General features: G+C 40.5%; 1 protein-coding gene and 1 pseudogene across 6 annotated transcripts in view; one reads left to right on the top strand and one right to left on the bottom strand.

Moving 5' to 3' along the window:
* AMBRA1 (autophagy and beclin 1 regulator 1) overlaps positions 1-23079 on the bottom strand; it is a 170488-nt gene that overhangs the window by 92620 nt on the left and 54789 nt on the right. For 3 of the 6 annotated variants that reach the window (XM_090261960.1, XM_090261914.1, XM_090261929.1), the window contains 2 exons: positions 6040-6126; positions 1739-1918 (listed from right to left, as the gene is read on the bottom strand). The exons of 1 other annotated variant lie outside the window; for it this stretch is intronic. In XM_090261960.1, the coding sequence (XP_090118086.1) occupies positions 1739-1918; positions 6040-6126 (267 nt within the window). The remainder of the gene's footprint in view (positions 1-1738; positions 1919-6039; positions 6127-23079) is intronic. 2 more of the 6 variants (XM_090261923.1, XM_090261939.1) reach the window with 1 other exon arrangement.
* On the top strand, positions 6313-23075 carry LOC150017901 (N-acylneuraminate-9-phosphatase pseudogene; annotated as a pseudogene).

Raw genomic sequence — 23079 nt, 5'->3', positions numbered from 1 at the left:
AGAACATTTTAAACTAACCCAGAACTCCATTGTGACGGACAAGTCACGAGGCAAGATACAGCTCAAAGACATGAGCCCCTCGTCCCCCCACCGCGAAGAGGTACACGGAGCCTTCCAAGCGTGCGCGGAGGGGGCCGGCAACCTGCGCCGGCTCCCAGGGCTCCGCAGGGTCGCTGAGGCTTGCGCGCAGCGCTGAGTCCCGGCAGCCTCGGCTGTGCACCGGAGCTGCCGCGCCGAATAGACAGACCCCGGTGAGGAAAAATAATCACACCTACAGGGGAACGTGTCTCTCTACTGGTGTCTGCCTGGCTAAGGGACTGAAGACACTTTCCCTTGCTGCCAGTATATGCACCCACCTTCCCCCAGAGTGGACGGCCGGGAGAATGCCGCGTGCCGAGTCAGAGCGCAGCTGAGCTCTTCTCTCGCGGTTGATGACAGAGGGCCACCATGCCTGTGTCATTTGCCACGCCACCGTGCTTCAGAGCATCCCTGAGTTTCTTTCACATTTACATCTTCCTCAGACTAATGAGCCTCCCATTCAGTCTGCCTTCTGCTTCCAAGTACTCAATTGCTAGTGTAGTGTGCTTTTATGGATCGCATCAGGAAGGTAAACTGACAGAAAGGGTGTTCCCACCCTTTTTAGTTCTTTCTGGCAAAGAGATTTCTCAAACACGTTCTAAAGCTCTGTTGCAAGATGGTGCCTGGGTAACTAACTCTCCATTCACCTCACGGGAAAGGAAGATTGAGAGGAGGCGAGAACTCTCAAGATCCCAGACCTGACCAGCCTACATCAAGATGGAGAGGAAGAAAGGAAAATGACTGACAGGCTGTCCTATTCCAATACTGCCAGTAAAGAGGAGAAAAAAAAAACACTTCTCTCTCTTGTTTTACATGTTTGAGAATATCAAAATACAGGAATCAAAACAAATGCCAAATGTCCAATCTGATACAAGCCAGAAAAGCTCAGTTTCAGAATGTAAAGAAACACAATGAATGGCTAGAAAAGGTCAGGAGTAGCAGGCTGGAAAAGGCAAAACCCAGAGTCAGACTGGGAAGCTTCAGTTCTGGAGCCTGGGGCTGACCCTGCTCCTTTAGCTCACCCCATCCCCCAACCAACAACTAAAAAGTCCAGAAGAGAAAGGAATCACCTTTCAACCCACCACATTAATCTAACAGGCAACTTTCAAAGGATCCTTACTGGGGGGGCGGAGGGAGGGTGGCACGTGGAGGGGACGTGGAGGGAGAATGAGAACCTTTAGGCAGTGGAGTAAAACCTCAAAGTATCGGTGTGATCAAGGAATTCTAAGAGAACTTAACTTTTAGGAAAATCCAGGTATTTTCTTTTTAACCTCTCAATACCTACTCTGCTTAAGAGAAAAAAAAAACCAAGCCTCCTGCTTTCTTGTTGTGAAGACAGTCCGGGAGATGCATTTCCACAGTCACTATTCAGGCAAAGGGGAAATAAACATGTTGCCTGAAGAGCAGCAGCCCTCTCCTCCCAGTCTGGCCTGGGGCCCAGTGGGCTGTCTCTTCCCACCACTCCAGTGATTCAGCAATGCAACTGCCAGAGGTGAGAGTGCCCTGGGCATCTTAACTCTCAACCCTCACCCCATCCCTCTCACTCATCAATAGTAACTTTGGGATTTGAAGCAAGAATGCTGCTCAGGCAGCGGCCAGTTTGTAAGCACTCACAGCCTGGGAGCAGAGGGAGGAAAGCAAGCTGAGTGTGTGTACTTACTCAAAGTCCTCAAACTCCAAGTCGGTTCCCTCTACTGATGGACCCTGGTTGTCTGAGGAAGAGGAGGAGGTGGAAGAACGCAGCCGGTTCTGTTGGTAGCGCATGGAGCGCTGGCGAATACTGTCTCTCCGTGAGAGATACTGGATCATCCTCTGAGCGTAGTATGCAGCAGGAGATAATCTGAGAGAGACAGAGATGGACAAACACAAACTAGCACTAATGTGGGGAAAACTGAAAGGCAGTGAGTTCAGTTCTCCCGTGGCATCTCCCTGCTGAGGGCGAACTCCAGGACATGAAAAATAAAGGGCATTTAACTCACCAGGAGGTTTGTACTGTACGACTTGCTTATCAGATTACCACCAGTGTTTCTGTTCTGAGATAAGGCGAAGGGACTGTTCAATCAGTTCTCATCTGATCAACGGCTGCCCCCTCCCAAGCAAGTAACACTGGGCTTTTTAGTTTCTTAAGGGACCTCATCTAGCGTCTCAGGGTGCCCTTTACAGACTCATAGCTTTTCCTCAATTGTCCATATTCAAAATATAAGAAAGGAAGGGCCCAAAGCAATCATCTACAAGTCATCTCTTCTTTTGTTTTCTAGATGAGAAAACAGGCCAGGAGGCAGTAAACCTAAAGAAGGCACCTGAAGGCATCATCTTCACCAGGCTTCCTTTCTCTCCAACAAACAGATATCCTCCAGATTTGTTTTAGTTCCTTAAAACTACCTCTTTGAGCCTCTTCTCTCTCCTTTACAAATTATTCATAGATATTGGTAACAGAGAAGATATTCAGGATAGAGACAGTAAAATATACTTGGGAAAACAGAAAAACCTAAAAGGAAAAAAACATAATTTTTCTATTTCTTACAACAGAGCATCAGAGGCTACATGGGGACTGAGCAATAACAGAAGGCAACTTACTAGGACTTTCTCAGTAAATCATCTAGACCTGTATTCTTTCTAACTGCTTAGTGTCATCATGCCCCATGAAAAGATCTAGGCTCTGATACAACTTGCCACATCCCCTTCTTTCTCAGGTTTTCCCTCCACCTTTCACAACACTGTTATATAATTTGAGGCTGTTAACTGAGACTGTGAGAGATAAACAGTAACAGAAGAATGTTCTATATGATAATATTAAGTGGATTACTAAGAAATTTCCAGACTTAAAACCTGCCTGAAGCACACACTTTGACTCAACAATTTCACTAGAAATCTTATCCTACAGAAACACACAAGAATACAGATATATATATGTATATACAGATAAAGATACAGAATTAGATAGAATTAGTGAAAAACTGGGAAATGCCCCAAATGCCTGCCCATCAGCAGGTTAAATAAACTATATCAATACAAAGAAATACCATGTAGTTATTAAAAAGAATAAATTATCCCTATACACACACAAGGAAAGCTCTCTAATATTTTAAGGGGGGGGGATTAAATAATAGTGTGTACATACTAATGTGTATATAAACATATATTTCTGTAATCAGAACAAAAAACTACAGGAAACACAGCAATCTAAGGATTCCTGGGGACCTTAACTTCTATAATGTTTAAACAAAAAAAAGAAAAAAAGCATGTATTTTTAAAAAAATGAAAACCTAATAAACTGATTGAGAATGGAAATAAAAACTATTTCCAAATGGTAGGAAAAATATTCACAAACGTATTGCTGCCTGATCTTTCATTACCCCTGGCAAAGTGCCTGGGCAAGTACTCAGTAAATTGAGGACTCCAGCCAAAGGTGATCCTGCAGGCAACTGCTATAGGAACTAAGGCTGCCTCTTAAATACCTGTCACTGGAGGTAGTGTTCTTCTAGCCAGCCATCAAATGAAATTCCCAAGCAGGCCAGCTGACACTCTGAAACTCAAAAGTCTATGTTATGAAACACTGTGCTGCATTTGGCACACCTGAGGCCAAATCATCTTCATATAGCTATCTTTATACAGCGATGGATGCACAGATGCATTGGCCAGCATCATGAGAGCCCAAGACCTATTTCTTAAAAGTCTCAACTTACAGAACTTTCATTACCCACTTGAGCCCCTGTTCCCATGCATTTTGCAAGGATGAATCAAGAATCCTCTATTTCCAACATACAGAAGTTAATACTCAAGTTGTTTCTCTATCTACTAAATACAAAAGCAAAACAAAACAAAACCTTCCAGCAGAAATCAACCATTATTGGTTAAATTCTCAAGTCAATCAAACTAGAAAAGAATGTTAAAAAAGTTTCAAGAGGAAAATGAAATTTTTTTTTAGAACTGATTCTGAAAAGTAACCATAAATATACTCAATCCTCAGTTCATAAACTACCCTAACTAATGGGAAAAATTACAATATTATTGGTGATAGAAACAGAAATAATGTTGACGCTGATGATAAATAAAGATTTTTCATGTAGGGGCACAATTTCAGCACTAGGTAATGCCAACTGTTAAATTTCAGTATAGGATAGGAATTCTCTAAATTATCAAACTATGCATCATTGATTTTTAAAAAATTCCTAAAGAAAGGTTTTGGTCTAGATAAGGATCAGAAATACACAAGACACGTGCCACAACAACAACCACAGCAACAAAATTCCTGGCACAATTATTAGCTACAAATACACCCTCAGCCATGTCTTTTGGGGGGTATCCAGAGGAAAGCTAAGGATCTGAATGCCGAGATGTCCCACAGAGGCTCTGCCCTATACATACTGTGTGGAGGGTGAACTCTTAAGAGAAAAAAGAAATGGAACTACCAGTAATGAGGTAACAATCATCCTCCTACTGAAGAGCTGGATAATCATCAAACTCTTAAGTGTTCCAAGTAAAAATATTAAATGTTTAAATAAATCCTCCAGTTTTCTTCAAGGAAGAATACTTTCCCCTCCAAAAAACCTATTTTGTATTCAAAGGGAAAGTGTGAAAATACCAACAAACAAAGTATGACACTTTCTGCAATAAAGAGATCCGAGTAGGAATAAATAACATGAAAGGAGGACAAATAATGGTCTTTGAGAATCACCAGTAAACTTGGTCAGGTTAAACATGCTGGGGCTGAGATTCCCACTGCTGTCCTAAAAGAAACTGCAAGAAGTTCTCTATCCCCGTATTTCAGAGTATTTGACTCAGGCGAAAATTTTCCTTCTCTTATCTAGGGCTTACTAACGTTCAAATATGATTATAGACTAACATAAATTTTCTTCCTTCAGTCATCTAAACTGTCTACCTGTTTTAAAGTCATTGATCCCCATGTCCCCCAATCCTTGGATTTGCCATTACTGGGGTATGAAAAAGGAAGTGGATAATGGGGAACCTTTTCACTACTATCTCAGAAAGAATGTTTAGTATTATCACATAACTGTGGCAACAACAAAATCATTCAATATACCTGGAATCAACTTGGTCTAAAGTTTTTTCCAGACTTGAAATTCTTAATCTAGAGCAAAGCTCATTTAGCTTTATCTGACCTTTAGTTACTTGCCAATCCCACCATTATAAATTACCATTTCTTTTGGCAAAGCCTCACAGTGTGCTCTGGCATTGTGTAAATGTGCAGGTTATTCCCTTTTTAAATCATTAACAGTAAGTCCGGCTGTGACAACCTCAAAGGGCTCCTCACTATAAATGTTGTATCAATTCAACATCCCAAACTTGGTCCTCAGTTAACAGTATCAGGTAAAGGCAGGCTTTCAACTCATTTGAATTTGTTTTACCTCTTCAAGAATTTTTCAAATGTCTTCTAATCAGTCTAAGTCAAGCACTTTAATAAAATTCCAACTTAATTTTATTCCATTCCATGTCAGTCATCTCTTCTTTCAGACAGTCTCAAAAAATTCAACGACTGAGTGAGCCTGATTTTTCTTCTTTTTGATATTCTAAATTCTCTCTCAAATGAGTGCAAGTAGGATTCTTTGTTTGAATTTATGGGTAATTTCCCTATTAATAAAAAAACTTTTATCTCCCTTTTGGCTGTCCAGCTGAATGGCAATAGCCACTCTGATCAAAGAAAAGGAACAGATTATACCCTGTGACTCTGCCAGTGGCCTCCTCAGGCCCCTCCTCCAGTGCCACATTTACAGAAATGAGCCCCACAGGACAAGAGCTCAGTCATAACTGTCTGTCACCAGAGGTTCTGTTCACTTACCTGCAATACTTCCCAATCACCTGAACCACCTGTCTCAAAACTGTAACTGAAGAATAAAAGAGCACCAGGACCAGAGAGGCACAAAATGGGGCTTCCAACAGTTGGCAACCCCAAGGGCAGCCCCTCCCCCCACCTAGTGCCATTTCTCACTTCGGCCTTACCTCGCTGGGTCTGGGTAAATTGGGTGCTCTCTGGATCCTGCTCCATCATAACGGGATAATGAAATGAGGGAAGACTCCAGCAGCCTCCTAGCAGAGATTAAAAAAATGGCAATAATCCCTGTCAATTACCAACTCAGAGGTCATTCATAAGGAAAAAAGGGGGAAAGATAAATAACATCCCCCTTTGCCGCCGGCTAACACCTGTTATCTGGGATCACACCCTTCCTACAAGCTAAGCACTCAGACATAAATGAAGAGCTCCAGAGCTCCACAATGGCTATGGCCACCGTGTTACGGAGAACACTGCTCTTCAGTGAGAAATGAACAAGGGATTCAGAGACATGATCTTATTTCTATTTGCAGTCCCTCAGACAAAGAGGAAGTTAGGGTCTAGGCATACCAGAGATTATTGCGCAGTGCCAACATTTATCTTGGAGTTCAGTTCCTCCCTGACATCCTAATCCACATCCCCTCATCTTCTGCTCATATACTCTGCTCACACCCTTTTTCCTGAGAGAGAGAATTCCTGGGACTCTCCTAACAACAGACAAAAATTGTTAGTTATATAATCTAGCCCAATTATAAATTCAACTGATCACATATGATACACACATCTTATTGAGCACTCTTTTCGATGCCAGGCAAATACTAAGCACTTTGCATGTATTTATTTATTTAAACCTCACCACAACCTGAAAAAGTAGACATTACTATATATACATGAGAACACAAGGCTGCGTGGCACACAGCTATGAAGTGACGGTGCCAGGACTCCAGTGACAGTCTGTCAACTCCAAAGTGCTTCCCACTACTATGCTGTACTGCAGGTCCTTCCAGGCTCTGGGCAGGTAGAAAGTGTGTACGTACCCACTGTGAGCCCAAGCTAGAATGTGGGCGCAGTACTGCTGGGTCTGACTATGTTTTAAGAGTAGCCAGAAATCTGGACTTATGCATGAAATCTTCTGTTATATTTTAGTTAAAACATTGTTTTGCCCTTTTATGTACAAGGGCCAATTAAAAACACATCTGATATACATGGCCCAGGGGCCTCCCCAGTTTGCCATGTCTGCCACACTGTTTCCCAACTCAAATGTGCCCTGGCAATCCATCAAGCTCCTGCCATGGAACACGGTTCTAAAGAAATGGTCTCAGAAAGAAATGCATATTGTTCCTTTCAAGCAGCATCTTGTTTGGTTCTCCCAGGAACAGGTCTCCGGCTCCCTGCCAGACTCTTCTTTAAAGCAGATCTGCAGAATAAGGACAGCAGCTACCGATCTTTCACAATTGAATTAATTCAGTGCACTGTTATTAAAACCAGCTGGCTGTAGGTATAGCAATGTGCAGTCACTTTATCCCGGCTACTGGTTCGTGAAAGCATTTCCCCTAACAGCCTGGAGAAGAGATACAGCAGAGGCCCAGTCAGCCTGGCTTGCTACTTTTCCCACCCATGACAACCAACTGTTAAATGGTGTTTCCTACCTAGAGAAGACCTATAATCCTCACACTTAAAGACACTTTGATGTATAAAATACATCTCTCTGTTTGAAAACCTGAATCTTCAATGATATCACTGTTTAGAGCAGCAGAAATGCTGTTTTTCAATCGATTCTAAGACATACTTCCCAACATTTAATGTATCTGAAATTGAAATGCACAGTTTAATTGGGAGGGTTTTTTCCTTTCTTAGGGGCACATAAAATAATGGCATGTCTCTGCGTCCTGAAATACAGAATGTTTGTGAGAAGAAGGAGTAGCGAGAGGTACATACAGGAGAAAAAAAAAAACAAATGAAATTATGAGAAGAGTATTCAGGATATTTATGCCATCTTATATAATACTTATTCATTATTAATAAGTTAGTTCTATAGGGGTTGGGTGGGAGTTGCAGAATGGAAGCAAGATCTGGGAGCAGCTGACTGCCCCAGACACCCAGAAGCTCCTTCCATCCCAAGGGGATCTGGAATGAGACCTGAACATCACTGAGCCCTGTTGTGTGGTCCTACAAATGGCTACTTAGCAAGCAGGGGCCCTTCGGCAAGAAGCATCCTTCAGAGAGACTAACATCTGTCCTTGAATATTTCTACCTGGAAGATGATCAGAGGGTCAGCAGGGTCCTTTACACGCCAAGGCAGTGACAGTATTAAGAGATGAGATGACTTTTTAGGATTCCTGCAAAGGGGATTCCTGAACTAGAAGAGGTGAGTCAGATAAGTTCAATTTTAATGATTTTATTTTATTATCCTGCAAAGTCTACTCCCCACCCTAACTTCCTATCTTAGCTGGAAGACTTCTTTAAATCAGAGTAAAACCAAAATGTTAAGCTTTGTCTCTGGGGAGTCCCTGATGAGCTTCTCTCGGAAAGTGCATCCCCTGTGCCTACTTCCTACAGATCTGTTGGCACCACTTGCTCCCCAGGCAATAGAGCAGAGACTGGAAGTCATATCTATATGGCATTTTCACTGCTTATACACAAAACCAGGAGAGCCAGTACTATGACTAGCACACCTTCCCTCCCCCACGTATCACCGATGAGTTCTCTAAAGCTATACCACAAGCACTATCTGGAGGGTTAAAAAAAATACTTCTTCAGCTGGTGTGGAATAAGGCAAGAACTAGAGTTATTAGACGAGTAACTATCAACACCAATCTTAGGCACACCAGAGAGAAGTTTTCTCTTGTCTAGTTAGCTTCTGGGAAAGAGCATTCCGTGGAAAATGACAGAAGCAAATAGGATGGGATGGCTGTGCCTTCTGCTCTGGCGGTCACAAGTCTGCCATGACTTAATGACCTACCATCCAATTTGTCATATGGAGTCAGACAGGACCCAGGGAGAGCGCAGATAAGTTTGTTCAAGTTTGAAGCTTCCACTTCATTTTGACCTATAATCTCAATTTAGAAATGTTTTTAAAAGTCACAGAGGCTCTAACAGGAAAAACAAAAACAAAAACAAAACTTTTCTTTAGGAGTTTGCCTGGTTCATTCTCTCCAGCAGTGGTTTTCAATTGAGATACACCAGGGGTTGTGCTATTTTGATCCACTAGAAGACAGGAAGACTAGAACTTTTGATTTATAATGTACAACCATAATGTATAACACACACATGAATTGCTCAAAATGCTTTTACTAACAAAGATTTTTTTCTTAAGTCTGGAGTCCACTGCTCTATCAAACTACGCACTACTTTAAGAAAATTCAATATTTAAGAAAATATAACAACTACAAATATATAAAATATAAAAACCATAAACATATAGAAGCGTAACCATAGTCACATATAAACAAAGCAAAAGAGAGAGTGATACAGCAAATGTGGCAAAATGTTAATATTTAGGAAACATGGATAAAGAGTACATGGGAATTCTTTGCACTATTTTTGCAACTTTTCTGCAAGTCTAAAATTATTTTAAAAGTAAAAACATCTAAATATCAAAATCTAAAAACAAACAGAAAACTAAAGAGAAAACTATTCATTTTTAAAATAATTACTCACTTCTTAAAAAGGACTTACTCATATAGTAAGCTGCCCTAATGCTCTAACAGGTTTGGTAAACTATAGGCCCTTGACCAGCTGCCTGGTTTTATAAACAAACTTTTTCGAAAGATAGCCACATTCATTCATTTACTGCTGCTCACTTACTGCTGCTTTGGGGCTAACAAGGCAATCGCTGAGCAATACTACGGAGACAGGCCAAAAGTATTTACTGCCTGGCCCTTCACAGAAAAGTAAGTTGCCCATCCTTGCACTAAAATATTTGCTTACAGACTTCTGGCCAAGATGGAGGCGTAGGTAACCACAGCTTGCCTTCTCACACAGCCACCACAAAAATTACAACTAAACTGTGGAACAACTATCACCCACAACTATCAGAAAATCGACCTGTATGGAAGTATGACAACCAAGGAATTTAAAAAGTCACATTCTTTCCGATGGGTATGAGGAGAGACACAGAATGGGTGGTCCCAAACCCACGTGTGGTTGATAAAAATTGAGAGGGATATCTTGGCAGTGAGGGATGCCAGGCCCACACCAGGTCCCCCATGCCAGGGTCCCAGTGCCAGGAAGATAAGTCCCTATAACTTCTGGCTGTAAAAACCAGTGGGGGTTGGAGTGGCAGAAGAAATGGCGGGATTCTCAGGCATCTCCTCTTAAAGGGCCCGCAACAAACTTAGGACTGACGACTTATGCAGACTCCCTCCCTCTGGGCTTCAGCACCAGGGCAGCAGCTTAAAGGGCACCCGTGGCATACGGGGAGAAAGTGAAATATCTGGCATCAGTGTGAGAGTTGGGGGACAGCTTCCTCTCGGACAAAACTCGAGAGGCCAGGCAGTGGCCACTGCCCCTTTCCTGAGCCCTCCCCAACACAGAGCCACAGAGTGGTGACACCATATCTGAGACTCCATCAACCTGGTTCACATGGGTTGCCCCACTGGGTGATTACCTAAGGCTCCGCCCCATTCCACTTATGAATGCGCTTTTCTACAATAGGCTGCACTACACTAAGACGGAGTCAAAGCAGCTCTACCTAAAACACAGAAACAAACACAGGGAGGCTGCCAACATGAGGGGACAAAGAAACATGGCCCAAATGAAAGAACAGAGCAAAGCTCCAGAAAAAGAACTAAACAAAATGGAGATAAGCAATCTATCAGATTGAGAGTTCAAAACACTGGTTATAAGAATGCTCAAGGAACTTACTGGGTACTTCAACAGCATTTTAAAAAGGTAAAAATGTTACACTAAGTGAAATAAAGAAAAAATAACAGGGAATCGACAGTGCAGGGGATGAAGCCAAGAATCAAATCAATGATTTGGAACACAAGGAAGAAGAAAATTTTAATTAGAACAGCAAGAAGAAAAATGAAGCCAAAAAACAAAAAAACAAAAACAAGGATAGGGTAAGGAGCCTCAAAGACAACTTCAAATGTACCAACATTTGAATCATAGGGGTGCCAGAAGGAAATAAAAAAGAGCAAGAAATTGAAAACTTATTTGAAAAAAATGAAAGAAAATGTCCCTAATTTAGTGAAAGAAATAGATATATAAGTCCAGGAAGCACAGAGAGTCCCAAACAAGATGGACCCAAAGAGGACCACACCAAGACACATCATAATTAAAACGCCAAAGGTTGAAGATAAAAGAGAGAATCTTAAAAGCAGCAAGAGAAAAGCAGTGAGTTACCTACGAAGGAGTTCCCATAAGACTATCAGCTGATTTCTCAAAAGGAACTTTGCAGGCTAGAAGGGGCTGGAAAGAAGTATTCAAAGTGATGAAAAGCAAGCACCTATAACTAAGATCACTCTATCCGGCAAATGGAATGGCTAATAAATTGCTTCCCAGACAAGGTAAAGCTAAAGGAGTTCATCATCACCACGACATTATTATATGAAATGTTAAAGGGATTTATTTAAGAAAAAGAAGAAAATCAAAACTATGAACATTAAATGGCAATAAATTCACAACTATCGATAATTGAATCTAAAAGACAAACTGAGCAAATAAGCAGAACAGAAACAGAATCATAGATATGGAGATCATATGGAGGGATATCAGTTGTGAGGGGGAAGGGGAAAAGTTGGGGGAAAGGTTCAGGGATTAAGAAATACAAACTGGTAGGTATAGAACAGGCAGGGGGGTATTAAGAACAGTATAGGAAATGGAGTAGCCGAAGAACTTATATGCATGACCCATGGACATGAACTAAGGGGGGTACTGCCAGAGGAATGGGGGTTACTGGGTGGAGGAGGCCAAATGGGGAAAAACTGGGACAACCGTAACAGCATAATCAATAAAATATATTAAAAACAAAATAACTGCTTACATAATCCTTTAAAATATAAGTCACTAAGGAATGAAAACAAAACAAAACAAAAAAACTCTTAAAATAAAAAAATTACACACTAGAGTGAGTTATCAATAATTATTAAACCCTGCTAAAGTTCTGGCTGGTGTGGCTCAGTGGACTGAGTGCCAGCCTGTGAACCAAAGGGTCGCCGGTTCGATTCCCAATTGGGGCACATGCCTGGGTTGTGGGCTCGGTACCCAGTTAGGGGCACACGAGAGGCAACCACACATTGATGTTTCTCTCCCTCGCTCTCTACCCTCCTTTCCCCTTCCTCTAAAAATAAATAAAAATCTAAAAAAAAATCCCACCCTGCTAAAAATCATAAGTCAAGCTGTAAAATTTCTAAAATTTTAAATAAGTACCATTATTTATTTTTTCCCTGATTACTACTTTGAATATGTGTAAGGGGGTTCCCTAAATCAGCTGTATCCTTTTATGTCTAGGAAAACAGTAAAAAAAGAAAATGGAAGAAAGCTCTGGACAAGAACAGCGTTGTGGGGGCAGATGACAGGTCATCCAAAAGAAAAGAATCTTTGTTCCAAATTCAACGACTACCAGGGTTGAGGAACAGAAAGTTTGGGTACTAGCCTAGAAAGAATAAACAAGCCAGTGACAATTCTTCCTTACTAAACAATAATATCCTGAAGACATTCTTTTAACTAGGAGACCAGTAAATACTTAAGAGAATAAATCAGATCATAGAGAAAATCAGTATCTTAAAGCCAATGAATGTTCGGATCTTTTGCAATCATTGGAAACAAATGACTGCCTGAACTCTGTGACCTATCCTAATATGGAAAGCCTGCTCCTAGAAGCTAAGATGCCACTGGTGCCCCATGATAGAGTCATTTCCCAGGCTGGCTTTGATGTCTGGGTGACATCTGCTACTTCAGTTCTGAGGAGCCAAACCCAAATTAATAGCACTCTTCTGCATAGGAAATAAAATCCAAATTCCTCGGCTTGGCTTCCAAAGCTGCGCAGCCAGATTTCTCATTCCTTCTGGATATACTATATTCTCTAGCCCAGGGGTTTTCAAACGGTTTGGTCTCAGAACTCCTTTAACTCTTAAAAATTACTGAGGACACCTCCCCTCCACACCCCCACTATTATTAGGGTTTTCTGGACCCAAGGGTAGGTAGGACGACGACCATGTCTAGTTTGAAGCAGCTAGAGGAGCTTGAGACCTTTGCCCATTGTCCTTTACAAGATTACAAAGGGTCTTAATATCTGAGAGGGAGGGATAGTTATTTTTCACGAACCATGGGTATGGACTTGGGGGGGGGGGGATTACTGGGGGAGGGAGATGCTGGGGGGAGGGGAGTAAAGGGGAGAAAATTGGAACTATTGTAACAATATAATCAATAAAATACAAAAAAAAATTACTGAGGATGTCAAAGTGCTTTTGTTTATAGGGTTTTATCTATTAATATTGAATATATTTGAAGTTAGACACTTTTAATACATAAGCACACAGTTCACGAACTATCACACTAATAACTTCAGTACATGTCATGTAGCCTCTAGAAAACTCCACTGACCACGCATGAAAGGAGGAGAATGAAAAACACAAAGAACAACAGCATTTTAGTTTTGACTTCAGATATCCCAGGCTACACCCTGGGAACCACTGCTCTTGCTAAACTAAATGTCCTAACTATCTATGTTTTTTTGGTTGGCCATTTCTTCTTTCTGGAAAGTTCTTCCCCATCTCTACCTGTAAAAGATCCTTCACAACTCCAATACCTGACTGCCAGCCAGAAGTTCAGCCTTTCTTTCCCAATACCCCGTAATATTTTGAAACCTATCTTAAAAGGCCTTCTCCCAAGTCACCTTGTACTACAGTTACTTGTGTCTTATCTCTGCTACTGGACTAGAAGCTACATGAAAGCATATACTGGGTCCAAGTCATCTTTTTATCCCCATTAAAATTCACACCTAATTAATACCTAATAGGAGACCAGTAAATATCTAAGAGAATAAATCAGCAGGTCTAAGTAGATCTAGAAGAATAAGTAGACATATCTGATTGCCCTTCATTGACCCTGTGACTTTCAAAGGTTGCTAGATGTCCAAAAATTCACCCTAAAGTTCCTGAAGGAACAAGGTTTTAAGAAACTGCTTACATGACCCATCTTTCCTTTGGTCACTTAAGCTAATCAGGTTGAAGTGCTGACATAGTTGTCCTTGGTCCCTGGGAGGCTTATTAAATCATCAAGTCAGGGGCTGGCTACTTGCCTAGGAAGCTACCACTGATGCTCCTGGGCTGCCAAGAGACCTCACAGGATAAAGAGGGCAATGTTTTCAGGGGGACAAAGGGGCAGGAGGCCGAAGAAACCAGGATATAGTATCACCCTCTTCATTTCTGAATCACGCTCTGCAAGCTCCAGATCTTTGCCTTGGCGCATGCCTGGGCTGGGAGATGACAAGCCCTTATTCTTTGTAAAAAATAATTGTGTGTTCTGAAATGACACCTCTATTATGATTTCCAAATTGACATCTCTGCTTTAAAGCAGAGGCATCAGAGCCTCCCCATTTCACACACTGGCAATTATCGTTTAAGTTATCCAACAACAGGCACGCATCTGATCACTGCAGGGCCCCCCAGTTTCTAGGGGTGCACTTGTAGCACATGATGCAGTTGCCAGCAGAGCCTGGCAGGCAATTTCTGCCCCTGCTGTGGGGTAGATCAAGGCAAGGTGGCTCTCCTAAAAGGCTACCTTTTAGGAAAAGAACAGACACACTGTGGGAAGAACTCACAGCTCAGGGTGAGTGGATCAGCCTTATTTCACTATCATCAAGCAAAAACAATTCATGGGGTTCAAAACAATGCCTTACACCAGAAAAGCTTTAAAAATCTTTACAAAACATTAATGTATCCCTGGTGAAGTCAGAGCCACAACAAAAGGAAAGAAGCCGGAAACAGTAACAGAATGCACATGTGGTGTACAACTGTGTGTAGCTATACAATAGTCTTGTCTGAAAAGTCAGCCGGATCCCTCCAGGAACGTCTGACCCTCTGCTGTTTGGCAGGTGATTCTTTTTAATACAACTGTAAAATGATTGATTGGTAATATGCTTAGCTTTTATATATCCTCAATACATTGCACTATAGTTATGAAATGTCAATCTATATTAAAAACTCACTTTTGTCAGCATCTGAACCCAAAGGCCCAAGGTAATCTATATGGACATGTTTACTCTGCTTCCAAACCCATTTTCTCTGGGAGAATTGGGTGGTCTGCTTACAGACCACAGACTTCTTTTGTTTCAACTAGGAATTCAGGTCAGAGGCTTTTTCACCCAAGGTTGAGTAAGAGCATATCAATGAAAAGTTCCCCAGCCAGTTCTGATACTCACACGCACACATGCTGCTACAACAGCAGCTGTGATATGCAGGTTTAGACTTTAATTAAGAGGTAGTATGTCTTGACTGACTGGGTCCCTCCTTCCAAAATCAAGAAGGGATTTACAGAATTCATTAATCCTGAATTCTCAGCTAATTTCATTCAGAACAGACAATTCCAAAAAAAGTCTATCTCTAGACACATTCATTCTACAAAGAATATATTGGCAGAATCATTTATCGTTCAAGAACAGCAAACCTATAGATTTTTTCTTAGATTATTTTTCACATTCATGTTTCTGATCTAAAATTTTAAAAACCCTTGACCAAGGACATTTGCTATTAAGTGACAGGTTCCTGTCCCTGGTATATTGCAAGCACTACACTCTATTATATGAAGCAAAGTCTTAGAGCCAACGTCAGGAGGGCAAAGAGTCAGTAACTGAAGCCTTACAAGAATGAGGAAAAAGGAATGCACGGTGGGCTGGAGCATTTATTAACCAGAGGCAAAGAAGCAGCCTTCCTGACTCATGTCTGTTCAAGTAATGAGGTTTCTGGAGTCTACAGAAATAGAGAAGAGGGCAGAGACTCTACCTGGGACCCCACACAATCCACTCTTACCCCCTGAGCTAACACAAAGCTCAGAGTACACTCATTTTCCTTATACTCTGGCTTCATTCTGAACTGCTACTTCTCTTAGTGACATTTGATTTTCACCGATTCACCTCTGGGGGTATACTACTTGCCCTTTCACCTTGATCCTGACTTCAGCAACCTTCTTGACTCCTTTTGGACTCGACATTTGACTCCAATGGGATAATTTCTCCCCTCATTTCCCTGTGTCTAGACAACATGAAATTGTCATAAATGACACCCAAAGTACAATTAATAGAGAAAGTGCAATTTCCATTCCCCTGCTCCATTCCCCAAAAGAACCGCTCCCCAAAAGACTCGCAAATTAACATCCTCCGGCATGTCAATCAATACTACCCTAAAGATTAACTCTGTGGAGCCTGGAAGCCATTGTATTTCCAGCTTGCTAAATATTTATGCATTTCCCCCTCTACTATAATTAGAAAGTAAACTGCCTTTTTTCACTAGCACTAATGGTTATAATCTCAGAGATCTGAATGCCTGCTGAATTGATACCTGGGGTCCTTACAAACACTACTTTGTGCAGCTGTATTTGATTAGGGGAATCACAGACAAAAGCAAAAAGACAAGGCAAAGAGGAGCGAGGCAACGGGAGAAAGGCGTGACTCAAGACCATCAGAACCAGGCAGTACTATTATAACTATTATAAGAACAAGATGGCTTGAAGCCAGTGTCAGTTCCTTGTGAGATGTAATATCAAAGGACAGCAAATCATGAAATAACTTACTGGTGGTTTTCAATGGGAGGAGCTTCCCCCAGGATACATATAGCCACATCTGGAAACATTTCTGGTTATTGCAACAAGGTGGGGGGAGTGCACTGGCATCTAACGGATAAAGACCAGGGATGCTGCTAAACTTCCTACAATGTACAGGACAGCCTCTCACAATAAAGAATTATCCAGCCCTAAATGTTCAAATAACTGCTACTGAGAAACCCTCTGATAATATCTTAATGGTCTGTGCCTAACCAAGAGAAACCCTGAATAATTAATACATGAGGCATACTCTGATTTCTCTTCAGATCGTATAAATCTTTCCCCTTTTACTAACATATGAGACAAGTCAATGCTTTAACTTTAGAATTAGAATGCAATTTATATTCATCACCCGTGTCACCAGCTGTGTGACCCTGGACAAGTTTATGATCCTCAGTGCCCAATTTTAAGAAGAAATCCCTATTTCACAAGGTTATAATGATTAAGTAAGAACACATGTAAAGTATAGCAGCCGGCACACAGTCCAATAAGTAGTGATTATTTTTTCCTTCCTTGGGTTACAACTCCCAAAGTGTCTACAGGGAACATGATGCACTCTGACCACCCAAGTCACTAGGCCTTAAAAAAGTGGTTTCTAAGAAAGAGAGACATGTGTAGAAGGGTGAGTACTGTAAAGGAATAAGCATGGTTATCTGAGCCCTAAGAATCACATGACCCTCACTCGAATAAACCAATAAGAACAGTCAGTCATCCATCCATCAATCTGTTGGTCTATCCAACCACTGATTCAAGCCACAAATATTTATTGAGTGCCTACTTTTGGGTATATATTAGTATATGAAATAAGTATGATACCTGTATTAACTAGTTTCCAAAGATAGACCCCCAAAGAACCATGCTTCTTCATTTTCTTGCCCATGTGTGGTTCCCTCCCAAACTAAATCTAGGCCAGTCTGTTCTTTGCTTTAACCAAGAGGATGTGGCAAGCTGTGCCAGTTCTGGGCTCATCTATTTCTTCCCTCTTGGAAATGTCAATTTTAGAAGCTGTAAGCTGCTATGTAAAAAGTCTGATGGAGAGGCCACATGAGAGGAGTCCCTGAGACTACAACAAGAAAAAGAAAGGCTAGCTGTTCCACTGAACCTCCAAATGACTCGAGAGAGACCCCAAGCAAGATCAGCAGAGGAACTTCCCAACTGAGCCCAGAAAGGACAGTGAAAGATAACAAAATGGTTATTTTAAGTCACCAAGTTTTGTTATGTGGTTTGTAATACATCAGTAGATGAAGAAAATAGTCCCTGATCTTGGAGAACTTTTGAGCTGGTCACAACAGCAGCAGTAGAACTAAGTCCATGAAGTTAGTTCACAAGCCTAAAGTAATCATCATCTGTACTCAAAGGAACCTTGGTCACTAAAGCAAAATATCAAACAAGACATTTGGAAACAGACCCTTAACAATAAAACTCAGTGCAAACTTGCTCTGAGTCCCAAAGCATGAGATCTTGGAATTGGTCAGAAGGCCATTGTGAATTTAGAAAGACCTGCTACTCCTCCCTCTCTGTACCAATCAGGCTCTCCATCTTTCTGAAACACTTCTGTCCTGAATGGCTCCCTCTCAATGCAGAGGCAGCCCTAGAATTCGGGAAATTAAAAGCTAATTTGTACTCCCTCCCGTATCAAGATGCAGTATCAGTGTTTTGTTTGTTTGTTTGTTTTTATTTTTGCACAAATCAATACAAGAGAGTACAGGAAAAATGAAGATAATATCCTAATTCCCTTGTTTTGTACCAAAAACTACTTTTTATATTATTGAACTTTCTAAAATAGAATCTCATTGTGTCTGCTGTAAGTAACTAATGGAAGTAACTTACCAGCCCTACCTCAATAGCCATATTATCCTCCCTTTCCAAGGCACCTCACATTTTTATGTATTTGGTTTACTCCAATTTTACATGGTGAGATTTCACAGATACTTCAGGAATACTGATGTCCAAAAAATGATACTAACAGACAAAAAAGAAAATAACCTGGCAAAAGGAGGGTAATTTTTTTCTTTTCTTTTCGAGCAGAGCAATAACGGAAAAAGAGAAAAGAGTAGGCATTTCTTGAGCACCTAAACTTGTAAAAGGAACTGATGTTTAACTTATTTAACCCTCGCATACAATTTTACAATTGAGGGAACTGAGGTTTAGAGACTACTTAACTTGCCCAAGGATACACAATAGAGGCAGATTTTGAGGCTAGTGTTGCTCAACTCCAAATCATTCTGTCAGGACAGATTACAAGAGAGAAGAAAGGGAGGAGACCACGAGAGTTAAAGCAACATTACATCACATGGGACAGGAGCAAAATAAACAAACAAACAAACAAACAAATAAATAAATAAAGTGACGGATGGGGGTTGATGTCCGAAATTACTAAAGAACTCAACTCAACATAAAAACAAACAATACAATTAAAAAATGGGCAGAGGGCCTGAATAGACACTTCTCCAAAGATGACATGCAGATGGCCAATAGACATATGAAAAGATGCTCAATGTCACCTTAATCATCAGAGAAATGCAAATTAAAATGACAATGGGATATCACCTCACACCTGTGAGAATGGCTACCATCAATAAATCAACAAACACGTGTTGGCCAGGATGTGGAGAAGAGGGAACCCTAGCACTGTTGGTGCACATGCAGGTTGTTGCAGCCAACATGAAAAACAGTATGAAGGTTCTTATGACCTAACAATTTCACTTCCGGGTATATTGCCAAAGAAACACTAAGTACTAATTCAAAAAGAGATATGTAACCCTATGTTTATTGCAGCATTATTTACAATCACCAAGTTATGAGAGTAACCCACCCACATACAAAACCTTACTCTTTAGTCAGGGCACTGACCTCTTTCCCCTTAAGATTGTCAAATTAAAAAATGACGACAGCCAACCATCAGCCAGAGACCTCACAATAAATACATTATTCCGATACATCTGCTTTTTCTCTTTGACCTTGTCATACCCAAAAGATACCATCTAACAGAGCTACCAAATTTATTGGCTCTATAGGGGACTAAAAATTCAGGAGCTCTGTTAGGATGAATATTACAGCAATGGTCCCTTTACTTCAAAGAGCTAACAGAAAATTTCCTGCCCAATTTCTGCATCAACACTTTCTGAGAATTCTTAAAAGACAAGTATAAAAAAGTAATCAGAGAAGGATGCAAAGAAGAAAGTGTGCTGAGCTTCTAGGAAAACACTAGACTGAAAAAGAAAAAAAGTTCCTTCTTGTTTTAATTTTAAAAAGGTTGTCTCTGCCAAAAAGGAAATTAAGAAAACTACCCTATTTACAATAGCATCAAAAGGGAGATAAAATACTTAGAAGTAAACTTTACCAAAGAGGTGAAAGACATACACTGAAAACTACAAAACATTACTAACATAAATTACAGAAGACACAAATAAATGGAAAGACATCCAATGTTCATGGACAGGAAGACTATATTGTTAATGTCCATAATACCCAAAGCAATCTACAGATTAAATGCCATCGTTATCAAAATCCCGAGGGCATGTTTTGCAGGAAGAGAAAAACATACGAAATCTCAAAGGACCCCAAATAGCCAAAATATTGAGGATAAAAAGAACAAAGCTGAAGGCCTGACACTTCCTGATTTCAAAACATACATATTACAAAGCTATAATAATTGAAACAGTATGATATTGGCATGTAGACCAATAGAACAGAACAGAGACTCCAGATACAAACCCTTGTGTATATGGTCAAATATCTTTGACAAGGATGTAAAGACTACACAGTGGGGTAAGGACAGACTCTCAAACAAATGGTACTGGGGAAACTGGCTACCCATATACAAAAGAATAGCAATGGGCCCTTATCTTATGCCATATAAAAAACAACAGACTCAAAATGAATTAAAGACCTAAATGTAAGATCTGAAACTATAAAAGTGGAAGAAAACATAGGGGAAAAGCTTTATGACATCAAAATGGGCAAAAATTTCTTAAATATGACACCAAAAGATATGACAACAAAAGCAAAAACAGACAAAAGAGACTGCATCAAATTTTAAAAACTTACGTACAGCAAAGGAAAAATCAACAGACAAAAAAAGACACTACAGAACAAGAGAAAATATTTGCAACCTATTTATCAAATGAGTTAATATCCAGAATATATAAAGAACTCCTACAATTTAACAACAACAACAACAAAACAATTTTTTTAAATGGGTAGCCCTGGCTGGGTGGCTCAGTTGGCTGGAACAATGTCCCATATACAAAAAGGTTGTGGGTTCAATTCCCAGTCAGGGATTATAAAAAAGGAAACCAACGGATCAATGTTTCTCTTACATTGATGTCCCTCTCTCTCTCTCTCTCTCTCTCTCAAATCAATGAACATCTCTTTGGGTGAGAATTTGGGCAAACAAACCTATAAAAGAGATGCTCAACACCACTATAATTCCGGAAATGCAAATCACAATGAGATATCCCCTCATGCCTATTAGGATGGTCACTTGTCAAAAAACAAAGAAAGAAAACCAGAAAATAACAATGTTGGCAAGGATATAGAGAAATTGGAATCCTTGTCCAATGTTGGTAGGATTGTAAAATGGTGTAGCCACTATGAAAAAAAAAAGAGGCTCCTCAAAAAATTTAAAATGGAACTATCATATGATCCAGTAATCTTACTTCTGAATATACATCCAAAAAAATTGAAATATTTGTACACTGATGTTCACTGTAAAAATTATTCACAATAGCCAAAATGTAGAAGGAACCTAAATGTCCATCAGCAGATGAGTGGATAAAGAAAATGTGGTATAGACATACAATGGAATATTACTCTGCCTTCAAAAAGATGAAAATCCTGTCGCATGATGCAACATGGATGAACCTTAAGGACATTATACTAAATGAAATAAGCCAATCACAAAAAGACATAGATATGGTTTCACTTATATAAAGTATCTAAAGTAATCAAACTCAAAGAAAAAGAAAACAGAATGGTGGTTACCAGGAGATGGGGGCAGGAAAATTAAGGAGTATTCAAGTATAGCATTTTACTAATGCAAAAAGCAGAAGTTCTAGAGATCTATTGTATAACTACATGCATATCCTTAACAATACTGTACACTTAAACATTGTTAAAAGGTTTGCCCTGGCTGGGTGGCTCAGTTGGTTGGAGCATCCTCTCATACATCAAAAGGTTGTGGGTTTAGCCCTGGCTGCTGTGGCTCAATGGATTGAGCGTCGGCCTGCGAGCCAAGTGTCGCTGGTTCGATTCCCAGTCAGGGCACATGACTAGGTTGCACGTCAGGTCCCCAGTTGGGGGCGCAAGTGAGAGGCAACCACACAGTGATGTTTCTCTCCCCCTCTTTCTCCTTTCCCCTCTCTCTAAAAATAAAATAAATAAACAAATAAATAAATTATTTAAAAAATAATGGTGGTGGGTTTGATTCCTGGTCAGAGCACACACCTAGGTTGCAGCTTTGATCCCTGGTAAGGGCACCTATGGGAGACAACCAATATTTCTCTTACACATCGTTTCTCTCTCCCTTCCCCTCTCTCTAAAATCAAGAAACAGATGCGTGGGTGAGGATAAAAAATAAATAAATGATAAAATAAAATAAAAACCATTAAGAGGGTAAATTTATGTGGACTTTTTTATCATAGTAAGAAAAAATGTGGGCCGTGAGCCTGCCTTATGCTTGTACAGCTGTGACCTGGAGTTGGAGTGTCATGCCTGCCCTTGGCTAAACGTGCAGGCTGTTTCCTTTGACCTGGACAACATGCTCATCAACACAGTCGGGGGTGAATAGAAAAGGTAATAAAACTTTTGCAATCAAAATAACATTTCAAAGAGGCTGAAGTCATTTCTGACAAAGTTCAAGTTAAACTCAGCAAGGAATGTTTTCATCCTTCCAATCCATGCATTACTGATCTACTGACTTCACACTGGGAAGAAACAATTCAGGAAATAAAGGGTGGTGCAGCCAATGTGAAACTGGCTGAAGAATGTTATTTTCTGTGGAAATCTACACATTCTCAGCATATGACACTAGCAGAAGATGTCAAAGCCATGCTCACTGAACTTCGAAAGGAGGTCTGGCTACTTTTATTAACAAAAGGAGATATACAGACCCAGAGGGAGAAGATCGAGGCCTGTGCCTGTCAGACCTATTTTGATGCTATTGTGGTAGGTGAAGAACTGGGAGAAGAGAAGCCAGCACCTTCCATATTTTATTACCGCTGTGATCTGCTCAGGGTTGAGCCCGGGGACTGTATGACAGTTAGTGACACACTAGAAAGCAATATACAAGGAGGCCCCAATGCAGGGCTGAAAGCAAGTCTGGATAAGTAAAAATGGAATATGCCACTGAAGTCATCACCCATGCCACATTATATAGTTTCTTCTGTGCTAGTTACCCGCTCTGTCACAAAGTATAGACTGCAAAGTCAGTATGTAAGCTT

Source organism: Furipterus horrens, unplaced genomic scaffold (genome assembly GCF_987537825.1).
Source record: "Furipterus horrens unplaced genomic scaffold, mFurHor1.1.pri manual_scaffold_2, whole genome shotgun sequence".
NCBI lineage: Eukaryota > Metazoa > Chordata > Mammalia > Chiroptera > Furipteridae > Furipterus > Furipterus horrens.
The sequence above is the reverse complement of the archived record's forward strand: the minus strand, read 5'-3'. Positions and strand labels throughout refer to the sequence as shown.